We start from the raw sequence: 12,232 nt of genomic DNA, 5'->3' as shown, positions 1-12,232 counted from the left end.
AATATAGAAATAGTAGAATACGTGAACATTGAATGCTCAAAACAAGACATGTTGTTATAATATAAATTAAGTTTTTACTGTAAAATATTTTTGTATTCTAGTTAAATTTTGAATTTTATAAGTAGAAATGAATACTATAATGCTTTTTTTTATTGTCTGACTGTAAGATTTAATGTATGTTAATTTATCAACAAATCCTAATTAAAATTTTAAGCAGTTTTATATTTTTTATGTAACATAATTTCACATAGGTTTTAATTTATTTAATTCGAAACAGTGATGAACAAGAATTAAAATTTATTATACACAAACCTTTCTTTCAATTTCACTTTGAAAACTATTTTGATACCTTTAACTTCATTTATTATTTTTTTAAATAACGGAACCGACTCATAGTCAGATTTATAGTACATTATTCTTAAGTATAATATCACAGGCTACATGTAAAACCTACAATACAATTACGCCAATCTAAACCTTACTCAGATCAACATAAGGTATAAAACAAAACTCACTCAATATCCAGAAACACGCTCTCACTATCCACTGGTTTCACTTCACATTGTTTCAAACACTTGGCATTGGCACCTTTGCTTGATTCGGCCAACAATTCACTTCTAAACTCCGTAAACAATCCCAATCCTCCGGCAAATAAATCAATTTCTTTCCCTATTTTGCTTTGCAATTTAGCATCTTTGCTTTCATTCATTTTGACTATACAATTATCTAAATACTCTAATATCGTAGCCGTTTGGCGTAGCATAGACGGAGCGTAGCTGGCATAGTCTGTTTTTTCTTTCTTTTCTGTAATTTCTTCATTGTATTTGCTTAGGGAGTGTTCGGTGGATGTGATTTTGTGATTTGGTGGCGTTATTATGATGCGATGTGGGATGGCTTCGTGGATGTAGTGTATTAGTGGTAGCACTTGACTATGTGATCTGAAATAAATAGTATACATTTTTCATGTAGGTATAAGATCAGTTGGGGGATGGGGCAAATGCCTTTATGGAGTGTCTACCCTATTCTCCATTTTTATACACCACGTCACATAAACCATGACAAACAAGCACACGTTCCGCTTGATGGCAAGCAGTTACCGTAGCGAATGGAGATGTCACATTGGCATAAGGTTTAGAGGTTCTTTTCCAAGTAGGAAAAGGAAAAGTGTGGACAGGGTGGGTCAGAGTAGGTGCAGTTGACCCATGAGGGCATTATTTTTGCCCCAAATGACCCTTATGTAAGCGATATTTATAGTTAGGTACCTGCAATAATTTTCACTTGCACGGTATCGTCTTGGGTCGTCCCATTCGTTTTTCGTCAAGTTCTTAAATTAGTGCTATTCTGCTTTCGTCACTCATTCTACATTTAAAGCCACCGGCGATTGTGACGAATGTAGAATGGGTGACGAAAGCAGAATAGGACGAATTTAAGAACGTGACGAAAAACGAATGGGACGACCCAAGACTTGCACATAGAAAGCGCGAAAAAAATTACACATTCTTCTGCCTCTACAAATTTGACTGGGTAAGATATTTTTTCATGGTTTGTCGTGGACAATATTATTGGCATTTAATGGCATTTATGGACCTCCAATAGAAAACACTATTGATTCAGTTTACCTGACATACACTGCTATAGGTGTACGAACAGCATTCTCCTCAAACACCACCATCACACCATTCAGCACATGATATGGAGATATCTTATGTATGACCGCATTGCTTACTCCAGCCACACATTCCATAGCCATGTGTTGACAGAAAATGTCAGTCAATGTCAGTCCTGACGCGTTGTCTATTATTCTTAATGTCAGATCTAACTTTTTAGTGGTGCCGAGAACTGGCAGGATGCTGGTGTCGTCTGAAAAAGGATGAAAAAGAAGAATTTTAAAGAAAAAAATATAGTTTGAGGGTATAAAGAAAAAAATACACGCAAGAAGAATAATAAAAGACTGACCAGTGCAAGTCGGACTCACCCACCGAGGGTTCCGTACTTTTTAGTAATAACAGAAATACATCATCTGTGAAAATTTCAACTGTCTAGCTATCACGGTTCATGAGATACAGCCTGGTGACATATAGACGGAGAGACGGACAGTGGAGTCTTATTAATAGGGTCCCGTTTTTACCGTTTGGGTCCGGAACTCTAAAAACCGGTTTCAAATCAACGAAAACGGGTAATTTCAATAAAAGATTTGTACGTTATTGTACGTGGTTGTACGTACGTATTGGTTCTTAAAAAACACATCCCTCGCTACGCATCCTCGCACATCGCTGTTGGAAACGCAGCCTTAGACTAAATAGGCTAAACTGCGACGGTAGCACGGTCGCATTTTCATCGCTTGTCACCATGCCTGTCACGTTTTAACAAGTATGCAAGTGCGAAAATGACGGACATAGTGACAGGCGATAAAAATGGAACCATGCTACGCCCGCTGGTCATCATAAAAGTAGTGTCCGACCGAAGGTTCGGTTTCGGTTACGGTTTCGGCCAGTTTCGGCCAAAAAATCATGTTTCGGCTGTAGTTTCGGTTTCGGCCAAAAAACGGCCGAACCTTTCGGCCGGGCCGAAACTTACGAAAAAGTACTTCGGACAAAGACCAAAAGTTGGGGAATAAGTAGGACAACAATATTAATACATACCTACATATACTGATTCATGTATAGGTACAGAAATTAATTGGTTTATTATAAAACACAATTCGACTAATGAGAGCGCCACTGGACGGTCGACGTAGTCTTAAGAAGCTGTCAATACCTATAACGCGCACACTGTCTAATTGTATCGGAGTGAATGAGATAGCACTGCCGCACGTAGCCGTTGGCCGAGTATTAGCTCGGCCCGAGTCTAACGATGTCTTTTTCGCTCTTATTCACTCACTTATTCAGTCATTTTTCTATCTACCTCTAATGGCAAATTTTAAGCGCGGCTAAAGGCTACGCTCAACTAGTGCCGGAAAGTTGATTTTCTCAATAGTTAATATTTTGCGAAGCTGAACAGCTGACTATTGATTAAAACGAAGAAAAAACCCTTATAAGTGTCCCCAGTACAGTTTTTCATACAAATGCTCGACCTTAGCCTCACTTTTTACCTCAATTTACCATTGGTTTGTGTTCCACATGTCCTCTACTTCAGCTTAGCCTTTGGCCTCGCTGCGCCATAATCGGCCTGCGGTCTCGCTTTTTAATACAATGGACATTGGTTGGAGTCTGTGCTTAACTACTTATCCTGAAGCCTGAAGCACGGCTTTGACTTCACATGAAAGTTCGCCTCACTGGGGCACTTCGGACTTTTAGGCCCAGGTGAAGATCGGTACCCGGCCTTGCGATATTGTTAACAAAAAAATTTGCGCTCGCTGCGCTCGCGTTTTTGGTTGGTTTTTTGGTTGACCCTGTATCTATATGTTAGCTTGACTGGTGAATGAATAGAGTTAGACCAAGAAAATTCTGCAATGATTTTGATAGCATACGCCGTGCTACTAGTGCAAATGTTATTTATACGTCATAATTTCATAGAAGTTTTGACGTTTAAAGTAACACTTGCACTGCATGTGTTATCAAAATCGTTGCAGAATTATCTTGGTCTAACTCTAGTAATTTTCTTAAAAAACTGCTTAAGTAACATCAATTTCAAGGACATTGGGTGTTGACAGCCCCATAATATGTTTGTAAAAGCGGTTTTATGACATTTTTTCAACGATTTTAACAAGTCTACAAAAGTTTCGGTTTCGGTTTCGGTTTCGGCCGAAACTAGAGCCAAAGCCGAACATTCGGTTTCGGTTTCGGCAAAAAAACATGTTTCGGTCGGACACTACATAAAAGTATGAATATTGACGATTTTTATTATTAACTATCATAAAAATACTTACTAATTTCATTAGCTAGCACATCATACTCTTTCCCCATAAACTCAGAATATGGCAACACAACAGAATCAAACGGCATCAAATAATCTTTTCCCTCTCTTTTATACGAAATTACTCCATTAAAATCTAATCTAGTTGTGCTATATTGCAGTTCAGTTAGATCAACAACAGCTAGTATGGCTGTTTGTATATTTGGTTGTAGCTCGTGTACTTCTTTCCAGCGGGGACTGACAGTTGTGTGTTGGTATAGGTGGGTGGTGTACACTATTGAAGGTTGTTTGGAGTGGAGAAGTATGCCAACATCATGGAGGGACCTGGAAAATGTAATATTGTGATATAAAAAAAAATGTTTAATTTGGAAATACTGAGCTTGAGAGCACCTACTTTTTTGACATGGTATAAACTAGAATCTAGATTATGTTAATCTAGATCCTACATTATGTTAATCTAGATTGTAGATTAACATAATATTAATACTTTTTATCCCTAGAATCATGAAATAGGAGACAAAACTTATGTATGGCAAGCAGTACTATAAATCCCCAACATTATATTATTATGTAGTTATCTATGTGGAAAAAGTCATGGGCAGACTTCCACAAAGTAGGCAATACAAATATTTATCAAATCTTTCTATATTCAAGTTATTAAAGTATGAATATTAGTAAGTGACCTAGATTGAATTCAGTTGAGATTAACCCTTTAACGGGCATAAGGGTCTAAGAATTTATGCTAAATTGAACCCTATTACTTTAAAACAAAGTTCAAAATCATTGTGGGAAATATATTCCCTCTGCTGTAATTAAACTTCTTTTTTTATAAAAAAAATCAGGCATTTTTTTTATAGTAGAATATGTAATATTGTTGATACTTACATTTTACCCTTATTGATAACATTCAGTGTGATAACTACTTTTTTATCACAAACTGCAACACTTGGAGTCTGTGATATCAGTTTCAGATGCTCAGAAACCTGGAAATTGAGTCATTTATAGCTATTATTATTTATATATTAATTATCATATGGGACATATGGGCTATTCATAAATTACGTCATTTCAAATTAGGGGTGGGGCGGTCTGGACATCGGATGATGGTAGCATGACGTAGGAGGAAACGGGGTCATTCGAAGCATGATTTTTGGATGATTTTAGGGGGGGGGTCGGAAATCGTCAAAAATCGATGACGTAATTTATGGACAGCCCCATAGCACCTTACAAGTTGTATGACATAGTTTCAAGAGACATATGCAGGTCCTTCTTTCTCTTATAAGTGGCAACCACACCACAGCTTATTAAAAAGGCATGAGGTCCACCAATGGACAGTTAAGAGTGTGGGTGATGGTACAACAGTAAACAGTAATTAATTAACCTGAAGAAACCTGTGTCGAAACATCAGTAAATAGAGGTAATAAAATAAATTCGCGATAGACCCGTCTATAAATGTAAGTTAATATGTGTTCAAAACGCGAAAGTTTTAAATATTATAATGTCACTGTGTTGCACAGTGTTGCTTCATAAAAATTATGCGGTGTGAATGCACCTATAGGGCTCACCAAACAAACTATTTAGTTAAATCCTGGCAGAAACATTCTCATATGAAGTTTGCTTCATCTTTACAATGGCATTTCAACCAATCAAATGTCATTTGACCAAGTAAAGTTTGAGATTATAAATTCAGACATTTATTTACATAGAATTCTTAAGTCACACAAACCCACTGCCATAAAGCCACTCTCATATAATCAAGTTCCACACTCATTTTAAAATGGCATGCTTAAATTACATGAAACTTGGCATATATCTATGTCTGGAAGTGCGTAGAAGTGCATGTAAATTTCCAGAGTTATGTTTGATACTGAACTTTAATTGTATGTGGCTAGGTTTGTAATTCTTAGCAAACTGTGTACATTAACCTGCAAATTTGCATGGAAACATAATGAATATATTCATTCATAAAGTGGCCATGCAATTTCGCAGCTGGGTGTACATCCATAAAAAAAAATTTGATGATAAATACCTGATTATAGCTTTCATTTATCATGGAATCATCTAAGTTTGGGTGCAGTTTCTTTGCCGCAGCAAAAGCTGTAAGTTTCCGCAGATCCATAAATTCTCTCCGAGTCTTCTCATTGCACTGTATACTATATCGAGCCTGACTGAATTTCCTCTTTAGTTGTGTGAGAATCGGCAAAGAGTCATCGACATACATTGCACTTAAAGATGCAGCCCTTTCACCTAAATTCTCAAAGTTATCATCAAATATTAAAGGCACCGCATCATCTTTTAAGACAACTTTAAGGCACGCGTCACCTCTACACGCGCAATCATTAATATCGTAATAATCTACGTTTGTCACTTTTTTATGAACTGCAATTTTGTCTTTTCTGGATAAAATTATCACTTCAGTCTGTGACGCTAACAGATAGAAAAGCTGTCCTTGGCTATTCCTAAGAATACTCATTTTTGTAAATTGAATCTCACTGCCAAGAAATAGGGACGATACTTCTTCACACTTGTAGTATTCTTTAACTTCTCCATACTTCGTACATATTGTGATATCCCATATCTTACTTTGTGCCGGGTGGTCGTCGTAAAATACGAAACATGCTATTTCGTTTAGTACACATGAAGGCACAAGATCCTTTATTTTTTCGAGTGCAAAGTCCGAAATGTTCAACATTTCAAAATAATTCAGGATTCTAGTTTATTATTTTACTTGGAAATTTTAACCGCGAAGTCCTCCGATTGATTACTCATCTCTCATCATCTCATCTCCTGCGTCTTCTGTCAAATAATAAAATGTCATTGTCAACGTCAAAAACAAGAGGCCGTTCCAAAGCTAAAAACTTTATAATAGTGCGACAGTAAGTGAATGTACTGTGGAATTTTATTGGCGCATAAAAAATATTATTCGCATTTTAGAATATGTCATAGAGGTATAATAATATAGAGATGACACGGGGAGGGGCCAAACGACCGAACGAGATGCACTTATGGAAATTTCAGTAGGAGTAGCAGAGAAAGCGGTATTATTGCTTGTCCTTGCCACAGTCTCACTTTTTGTTTGTTCCCCACCAAAAAGTTAGTATGGTTTTGGTATGGTTTATGGTGGGCAACAAATAACCCGACCGAATTACGTAGATTGTTTTTGGTATAGTGCGTCAAGCAAATCTTGTCAGTAGCAATGTAAAGCAAACTAAAGTAGGGCAACACTCAAAGAGCAGTATTGCGCTAAGAAAAGCAGCAATGTACGTCGAACCAAAACGAATATGATTTTTTTTCCGCTGAGCGCGCCCTACGTACGTCAATTCAAATTGTCACTTGCGGCTTATTGAAAATTTTAGAAATTGTTATTTAATATGGACGGACAATTTAAAAGCCATGTTAGTCAAAATGATTAACAAATTTGAAGATATCAAATTACAATTAGAAACGGACTATGCCATTAAACCATTCTGAGAGAACTCAAAATCACCAAACGACTCACAACAATCTGCCAGGAGAGGGCTCTTAGATTCTTTGGGCACATACTGCGGTCGCCACACCACAGCCTCGAACGTGACATCATACCGGGGCAAGTTGAAGGCAAGCGCGCTAGAGGAAGAGCCCCTGCAAGATTGTCGGATTCCATAAAACAAGCATGTGGTTCCATGCAGAGGGCAGCCCAAATAGCCCTTGTTCGCGATAAATGGAGGGACATAGTTATTGGTCACGATCCTCAGTCATGAGGGAACGACAAAGAAGAAGAGATGCCATTAAACTAGAATGTATGAATAAAATCATTGCTTCCGCAGGTAGATGTCCTACTGAATTTTAATATTTTATTAGATTTCTCAGTTGGAATTCAATTTTAATCATAGCAAAATGGAAATTGTGGAATATTGGATACTTACAATATAATATGCTACTTGTTAATGTAAATTAGTGTACTTTGCTGGATCAATATCACATACCTACCTGTGTAATATTTTGATTGGTATATATTGTACAATATTCATAATAAAAATAAAACAAATAATATTTGGGTGCTTATTTAATTTAAATGTAAGAGAAGATAAGGGTCACTTTAACCTACCTACACTTTAATTCAGGGCATTCATTGAAAAAATATGAAGTTACCAAGGTTACCTGGTCACTTCAACCAAGCATCATAATACTCTGTAGTCATCTATTGCATCTTAAGCATAAAACAGATTTGTTACAAAATGTGTAATTTAAGTTTCCAAACATAAGGAGTTAACTCCTTTTATCTTCCCTATATAACTTTAATTAACTTACAATAAACATTTCTTGGGTAAACTAAATATTTTTAGTTTAGTTTAACAATAATTTGTCTAATTTAACCCTTGGTACCTATTTTATTTCATGGTCTAAGAAATACTATTCTTCTATTCAATTTATAATTTGTAGGGTTCTGTGGCAGGCATAAAAAAGATTCTTTATGTAGTTTGGCCCAAGACTGACTGTCTAAAGACAGAGGGAATCATACTCTTTTTCTTATGCTAAAGCTATGAGTATAATTTTCTTGGATCTGACTAACTGGCTAGTTGTGTTTGCCCGGCTAAAGTTTAGGAAATATGTTTGAGAAATATAACACAATTATAATATTGTATAATAAAAATAAAAAATACTGTTAGGAAATTTTATTAACTTGTACATTAGGCTATTCAAGACTTGTCATTTTGGAAATGTGAAAATACTTTTCTAAAATGATACCTACACTGCGTCTAGTGCTCCATATGAATGCTGACTACATTATTTTCTTTTATTGAACAAACAGGTGTGGCGTGTGAACACCTAGCTCAAATAGTTTATCTCAGGCTGGCAACACCACCCCCTACACGCCATATTGAATACTGAGACTAGCACCGGCGTACACGCCGCTCTCTGATCTTTTATTTCTAATTGTTTAAATTAAGTACTACACCGTAATCTTATTATGTGAAACGTGCAAGGATATTACACGAAGTATACAAAGTGACTGCAGTTCTCATTCATCTCCCACGTCATCCCTGCCCGGTGACGGGAAATTGGTGACCCCGAAGAAAGAACGCTGACTTCTGCAAACGTCCGCGTCCATACGTGAATCAAAGTTCGTATCGTAGACGTCGATCGATCAACAAAGAAGATCTACAAAGCGCAGCCTGGATGCAGTTAAAGAAAAAAAGTGCATCGGAAACCAAAGGCGTGGTCATAACCTTGCATAACCTTGGCACCTGTTGAAGCTCGTCCATAAAGGTGCCCGCAGACGGACGGATTGCGTTATAAGCACTCACTGTCAACTTGCCGTCAATCGCCGAGATCGCATCATTCTCATCGGCCAGTGCGGATCGCCTTACGAAACGTCATACGTCAAACTTGACATACGTCGTCCAGCGACTTCCCGCCCGCCAGTGTCAGCGATTTCACGCAAGTAAAACCTAAACTTTTACTGTTTTCACGGAACTTTTCAGTGTTTTTCGTCCGATAATTTATTTCTAAGAACAAGAGTGTGTGTGCTACGCTAAATACAGTGCCTAAATAATAACAAACTAACCAATAGCTACATATACAAATTTAAATACGTCCCGGTTTTGGAAACTTACTAACTGTTTGGTGTGTGCGGTGCTGATTAATTAACAATACTAACTGGACATTTATTGCTCCTGTTGCTACCTGTCATTATACAATTTGCTAGATTTAACCCTGATTTTGCCACTGATTTTCATACTGTTTTGGAAACATTTTCATTTTAATTTCTGAATTTATGTGCATTTTAAATTGTCTTGTTTTGCCTGTGTGTTTCGTTCTGATTGTGTGTGTAACATTTGGTTGTGGTATCAAACTTTAAAAATGTCTCTTGAGGAGTTGCGGACTGAGCTGGAGGCCCTAAAGGTACAAAATGCGGCTTTACAAGCCCAGCAGAACCAGCCTTCAACATCTGACACACCTACATCCGACACCACGGCACCAACAAAAGGCATATGCGGTGTTACAGTCAAGCTGCCTCCGTTCTGGGCCGACCGACCAGCGGTATGGTTCGCCCAGGCAGAGGCACAATTTCATTTGGCAGGAATTAAGGCAGACATGACAAAATTCAGTCATGTCATCAGCATAATTGACCAACGACTAATCGGAGAGATTGAAGACATTATCATGAGCCCGCCGGAACATGATAAGTATAAAATATTAAAAGAAGAATTGATCCGGCGGCTTTCTGTCTCCGAGCAGCAGCGGGTTGAGCGTCTGTTAAGCAGTGAGGAACTCGGTACCCGAAAGCCCTCTGCTTTCCTCCGCCACCTACAGTCTCTTGCAGGCTCATCTAAAGATGACAGCATCTTAAGGCAGTTATGGATGAGACGGCTACCAGGGCAAGTCCAAGCGATTTTGACTGCTCAGTCCGATATCAGCTTAGACAAACTGGCAGAGCTGGCTGACAAAATAATGGAAGTCACTCCTGGTCCACAACAAGCATGTCAGGTAACTAATAATTCGGGACAGCCTGATCTCAATGCTGTAATGGCCCGCCTCGAGCAGCTCACACAGCAGGTTGCTGCCATGACTACAAGAGGGCAGCGTGGCAGATCCCGGAACAGGTCATCCTCGCGCAGCAGAAGCCGAACCAACTCCCCGGCTAGCGGCGCGAGTCGGCTGTGCTGGTACCATAAAAAATTTAATACAAGAGCTACCAAATGCAACCCGCCTTGCAACTGGAACAACTCGGAAAACTTTGACTTTCCTCCTCCAAAGGACGTCCAAGGCGTGCGTCGTTTCCTCGGCATGATGAATTACTATCGCCGTTTTATTCCCCACGCCGCGAAATGTCAAGCGCCTCTCGTAGATGCAGTAGTCGCCATCAATGGTAAGGGTGCCAAACCATTTCCATGGACACCCGAGCTTCTGGCGCACTTCGAGGCGTGCAAGTCAAGCTTGTCCAACGCTACCCTACTCCAACACCCGGTCAACGACGCACCTCTGGGACTTTTCACGGATGCCTCCAGCGTCCACGTCGGATCCTGCATCCAGCAGTTCGTGAACAACCAATGGTGCCCTCTTGCCTTTTTCAGCAAAAAGTTGACCCCCCAGCAAGCTGAGTGGCCAGCATACTACCGAGAACTCTTCGCGGTGTACGAAAGCGTACAACACTTCCGCCATATTCTCGAGGTCCAACATGTGACCATCTATACTGACCACAAGCCGCTGTTGTACGCTTTCGTACAACGCAGAGAAAAACTCCCGCCATCGCAACTGAACCAGCTATCGTTTATTGGCCAGTTTACAACGGACATCCGCTACATAAAAGGAGAGGACAACGTTGTAGCCGATGCGATGTCGCGGATCGAGGCCGTCTCGTTAGAAGAAGATTACGAGGCCCTCGCTAAAGCACAACTAGAGGACCAAGAGCTTGCCGACTTACGTCAAGGTAACTCCAGCCTTCAGCTCTCACGCATCGCTGTACCTGGCACAGACGTCTACATCTTTTGCGACGTCTCCACTGGTAAGCCTCGCCCTTATCTGACCCCTTCTTTTCGTCGTGCGGTGTTTGACAAGTTGCACAACTTGAGTCACCCCGGCGTCAGAGCCACCACACGACTGTTGGTAAGTCGTTATGTATGGCCCTCCATGCGGAAGGACTGTCGTAGATGGGCCCAGTCTTGCCTTGCGTGCCAGCGCAGTAAGGTTTCAAGGCATACCTCGTCACCTCTAGGTACGTTCGAGCAACCATCTGGACGTTTCATGCATGTTCACATCGATATCGTTGGTCCCCTTCCTGTTTGTGACGACTATCGTTATTGTCTCACAGCCATCGACAGGGTTTCCAGGTGGCCAGAGGTGTGGCCGATGCGTTCCATCACTGCCGATGAGGTGGCCGATACTTTCGTCCAGGGATGGATATCCCGCTTCGGTGTCCCTACTACAATAACTACTGACCAGGGCACGCAGTTTGAGTCTGATCTTTTCAGACGTTTAATGCAGACTTGCGCCACCAAGCGCATTCGTACAACCGCGTACCATCCCTGCGCGAACGGAATGATCGAGCGCGTGCACCGCCAGCTCAAGGCCGCACTTATGTGCCACTCTGGCTCCTGGACGCGCGCTCTACCACTCGTCCTACTCGGCATGCGTACCGCCTACAAGGAAGGCTTGAAGGCCACAGCTGCTGAGATGGTATATGGCGAATCTCTCCGCCTACCCGGTGAGATGTTAGTCTCGGCGCCGGACGAAAGCAGACTCAGACGATCCCGCTGATTTCGTCGTCCAGCTGCGACGCAAAATGTCGTCTTTTCGCCCAGCTCCAGTTTCTCGCCACTCGACTCGTCCCATCTTTATCTCTAAAAATTTGCCTACAGCAACACACGTGTTCCTACGTGACGACACCGTACGA

General features: G+C 40.2%; 1 protein-coding gene and 1 long non-coding RNA gene across 2 annotated transcripts in view; one reads left to right on the top strand and one right to left on the bottom strand.

The window, feature by feature from the left end:
• The window catches only part of LOC134798162 (uncharacterized), a 152,438-nt gene that overhangs the window by 15,094 nt on the left and 125,112 nt on the right, over window positions 1–12,232 (top strand). The window lies entirely within an intron of this gene.
• LOC134798140 (uncharacterized) lies at window positions 388–6,580 on the bottom strand. The gene is made up of 5 exons (XM_063770477.1): window positions 5,885–6,580; window positions 4,741–4,838; window positions 3,869–4,179; window positions 1,620–1,860; window positions 388–938 (listed from the first exon to the last, which is right to left on the bottom strand). Exons 1-5 carry the CDS (start codon window positions 6,545–6,547, stop codon window positions 512–514), a joined length of 1,740 nt encoding a protein of 579 aa, XP_063626547.1. The 5' UTR covers window positions 6,548–6,580; the 3' UTR covers window positions 388–511.

This window comes from Cydia splendana, chromosome 16, assembly GCF_910591565.1.
Source record: "Cydia splendana chromosome 16, ilCydSple1.2, whole genome shotgun sequence".
In the NCBI taxonomy this organism is placed as follows: Eukaryota; Metazoa; Arthropoda; class Insecta; order Lepidoptera; family Tortricidae; genus Cydia; species Cydia splendana.
Note: the sequence above shows the minus strand (reverse complement) of the source record. Positions and strands in the feature narration are given on the sequence as shown.

Bases quoted from the DNA above. Each gene is read 5' to 3' on its own strand.
- LOC134798140 (XM_063770477.1), bottom strand. From the start codon at position 6,547: ATGTTGAACATTTCGGACTTTGCACTCGAAAAAATAAAGGATCTTGTG. The intron at 4,180-4,740 runs GTAAGTATCAAC...TACATTTTCCAG, and splicing joins GTTATCAATAAGGGTAAAAT to GTCCCTCCATGATGTTGGCA. The intron at 939-1,619 runs GTAAACTGAATC...TATTTATTTCAG, and splicing joins CCTATAGCAGTGTATGTCAG to ATCACATAGTCAAGTGCTAC.